We start from the raw sequence: 3,525 nt of genomic DNA, 5'->3' as shown, positions 1-3,525 counted from the left end.
AACTCATGCTAAGTCCATTCCAAGGGCCCCTTCTCTGATTCAGTGCATTTGGAATTACGTGAAAGAAAGTTCACCCAGTACCTTGATTAAAAACAATTGTCAGTATTGGAAGAAACTATTAGGGGACAGTTTAAATGGATCAAAGACTCACACACGGACAGATCTCGAAACGCATCAGACAGGAGAACGTAAGCGAGCTCAGGGCTCTCACAGTAACTCAAACCCAAGTCCTCGTGCCCCACCACACAGCAACCTGCCAGCAATCTGATGGCTGAAACACTTGGAACATAACTTTCAAAGGATGTGGAACTCTGTGCTTCAGCTCACAGCACCAGAAGCAATTCAGTCTGAGTCACCACTGGGTATTCTGTTACGAGGCTGAAGGTAAAGAGCTCCAGGCAGAACTCCTGCGGTGCCTGTGCACCTGCACAGAATTATTGCCTTTATTACACACTCACAGTATTCGTAGTTCTAACAGCCACTCTCAGGTTCCATCAGAGCCACCAACCCCGCGTTCCAGAAAGTCTAAAAGCAAACAATGTATGATCCTTCACAGGCACTGGGCTGCTCCACAGCTTTCTGCAATCCCTTCTAGAAGATCAGCCACAGGGTTGTCAGCCCAGACTAAAAGGAACTGCTTTCCCACTGAGAACAACTTCCAACCGTGCCCTCCACTGGGTGCTTACGATAAGAACTTTGATGAGAGTCTGAAGGCCACCTTTCCTCCCAGCTTGGATCCAGGAAAGCAATAACAGAAGAGTTACTATTGCACTGCTCACCACTGCATTTTTTTCCATATTCACCCCATGAAGCCCTTCCTTCGTAAGGGAAGGAGAGAACAGAGCAGACAGTAAGAATACGGGCCTATTATCAGCAATGCTAGTCACCCCCTGGCTGCCAAGTCCTTGGAGGAGTTCACCTGCACTGCCATACACAAATAAGCACACGAGGGCTGGGGAAGTGCTTGGCTTCATCTCTATGTTGACTTTCAGTACTGCTAGTGGAGAAGTTGTTTCAGGAGTGTCCCAGCAGCTGTATGCTGCACAAACAACAGTCCCAAGCAGCACAGCACGAGGCTCATCTGTCCTTCCTTTCCCCACAGTCCTTAAGACACGTCATGACTCTGTGCCTTGCTATGGGACCGACCCAAACAGTGTGGCTAGCAGCTTTATCCAGCTCAGCAGATCATACCCCCGTGCAACTCATGTCAACTCTGTTTCTTCACCCCTGATCACACAGTGGACACGCTTCTCTGCATTGTAATACATCTGCCCACAGCCGCAGACGTGGCTCCTCCTGCTGGTACCAGAGCTGTTCATTGAACTCTGGGAAGAAGAAGGCAATTTCCCTGCTGGCTGACGCTGGGGAATCTGTAAGTAGAGAGGGAAGAGGTGAGATGCTAATCTTGCACCTAAAACATGCGCTGCTTTAGAGGGAAAGGCAGAAGCTGCGGATGTAAAGTGCCAGGCCTGGCTGCACGTGGAGTCTGCAGAAGGGAGCAAATTGTGAACAGAAAGCAAAGGCAGACAAAAATAGCATTGTTCAGCCCTCACCAAGCTCCAGTCCCTGCCCAATGCTCAGCCAAGAAGGCCTACCTGAACCATGGGTGGTATTCCTGGTGTCAGTGAGGCCATAAGCTCCTCGGATGGAGTCTGGGACACAATTTCGAGCTCGGAACACTTTGGTGGGTCCCATCAGTGATCTCCAGAGGGAGATGGCATTCTCATGGGCCAAGATATAAGCCCACATGGGGCCACTGAAAAAGGGACCAGGAAAGAGTAAGGTTATAACAGGGTGCAGCTTCTTCATTCTTATACTTATGACAAGCTCACAGTAGACAGCGATAGCTTGGAAACAAAGCATCTGCATGACCTCCATCTAGGTGATGGCACCACAGTACACTGGGATGCCATCCCACGGAGCGCTCTCTTGTCACACCGGAGCTGTTCCATGACAAATGCCCACCCTTCAGTCCAAAGCCTTCACCCTCAGCACATCACAAGCACAGGCTCCGACAAGATGCATCCCACGGTGAGGTGGAGCCCTCCAGATGTGGGCGTGCTGCTCAGGGTTCACCCCATCCCCTCCTCGTGCCCTGCACTGCCCGCCACGTGGCACAGCAGGTACCTGGCCATGAACTCCACCAGCCGCTGGTAGAAGAATCGCCCTGTGGGAGAGAAACAACCCTGAGTCACAGCACCCACCCAGTGTGCTCCCTGCCCACCCCTGGGAGAAGCAGCCTTCGGGGAATCAGAGAATGGTGTGGGTCGAAAGAGACTTGCACACAGTCATTCTAACCCGCAGGTTTGGGTTAGAAGGGCTCTTCAGGGCCGTCTGCTCCCACTCCCTGCAATAAGCAGGGACCCCCACAGCTCCATCAGTGCTCAGAGCTCCATCCCCTGCCCGTGGGCGTCTGCAGGGATGTGCAGCACCACCTCTCTGGGCAACCTGTGCAGTGCCTCATCGCCCTCAGTGTGAAGACCTTGCTCCTTACACCCAGCCTCAGTCTCCCTCTGCCAGTTAGAAACCATCTCCCCTTGTCCTGTCACACAGACCTGCTGAAGAGTCCATTCCCTCCTTTCCACAGCCCTTCAGATACAGAAGGCTGCTGCGAGCTCCCCCTGCAGCCTTCCTTTCTCCACCTGCACAGCCCCAGCTCTCACCCTGTCCTCGCAGGAGAGCTGCTCCATCCCTGAGACCTTTTTAGCGGCCCTCCTCTGCACACACCCCAACAGCTCCGTGTCTCTCCTGTGCTGAGCGCTCCCCATCTGCACGCAGTGCTCCAGGCGAGGTGTCCCCGCACAGAGCAGAGGTGCAGACCTCCTCCCTCGCCCTGCTGGCCGCTGCTCTGGATGCCCCCAGGGTGCAGTCGGCTCTGTGCCGTGAGGGCACAGCGCTGCCTCGCGGTGCTGCTCCCCACCAGCACCCCAGGGCCTTTTCCTTCCCGCCCCGCAGCCCCGCGCCGCCTACCCGCGTGCTCCCGGTAAAAGCGGCGGCTCTGCTCCCGCCCGCAGCGCAGCTCCTTGGCGCGCACGATGAGGAGGCGGTTGCTGAGGATGGTCTCATGCACGGCCTGTGGGCAGAGGCGCAGCGGCTGGGCGGGAGGCGCGCACCGCCAGGGCGTCCCGAGGGGGCCGAGCGGTGCGGGGCGGCCCGATCTGCCCTCACCTCCAGCACCAGCGGGTGGGCAACGGCGTCCGGCTTCAGCAGCGCCAGCGTCAGCTGCAGGGGCCGCTTGGAGCACGCCGCGGCCGCCATGGCGCCCTCCTCCCAGGCGGCGTCGCGCGGGTGACGACGCCTTCAGAGCGCGACGGCGCGCGGGTGATGACGTCGTCAGAGCGCGACGGCGCCGCGTGTGTCGCGTAGCAGCGGGGACGCGGCGGCGGAGCGATGGCGGAGGCGGCGGAGCAGCCCCGGGATGAGGCCCCGCTTGAGGCCGGCGCCGAGGAGGCCGTGAAGATCATCTGCCTGGGCGACAGCGCCGTGGGCAAGTCCAAGTGCGTGGCCGCGCGCGTTCCCCGGGCG

The 3,525-nt window shown here is 57.6% G+C and overlaps 1 protein-coding gene across 1 annotated transcript; it reads right to left on the bottom strand.

The window, feature by feature from the left end:
* Nucleotides 1–408: 408 nt before the first annotated feature.
* LOC104916465 (nucleoside diphosphate kinase 6-like) lies at nucleotides 409–3,302 on the bottom strand. The gene is given in 6 exon segments (XM_010727505.3): nucleotides 409–1,277; nucleotides 1,279–1,370; nucleotides 1,596–1,756; nucleotides 2,128–2,167; nucleotides 2,971–3,073; nucleotides 3,169–3,302. Coding segments are annotated over 6 exon segments (561 nt in total). The 5' UTR covers nucleotides 3,259–3,302; the 3' UTR covers nucleotides 409–1,202.
* Between the last annotated feature and the right edge of the window lie 223 nt (nucleotides 3,303–3,525).

This window comes from Meleagris gallopavo, unplaced genomic scaffold, assembly GCF_000146605.3.
Source record: "Meleagris gallopavo isolate NT-WF06-2002-E0010 breed Aviagen turkey brand Nicholas breeding stock unplaced genomic scaffold, Turkey_5.1 ChrUn_random_7180001900262, whole genome shotgun sequence".
NCBI lineage: Eukaryota > Metazoa > Chordata > Aves > Galliformes > Phasianidae > Meleagris > Meleagris gallopavo.
This window is presented reverse-complemented; position numbering and strand designations above follow the sequence as displayed.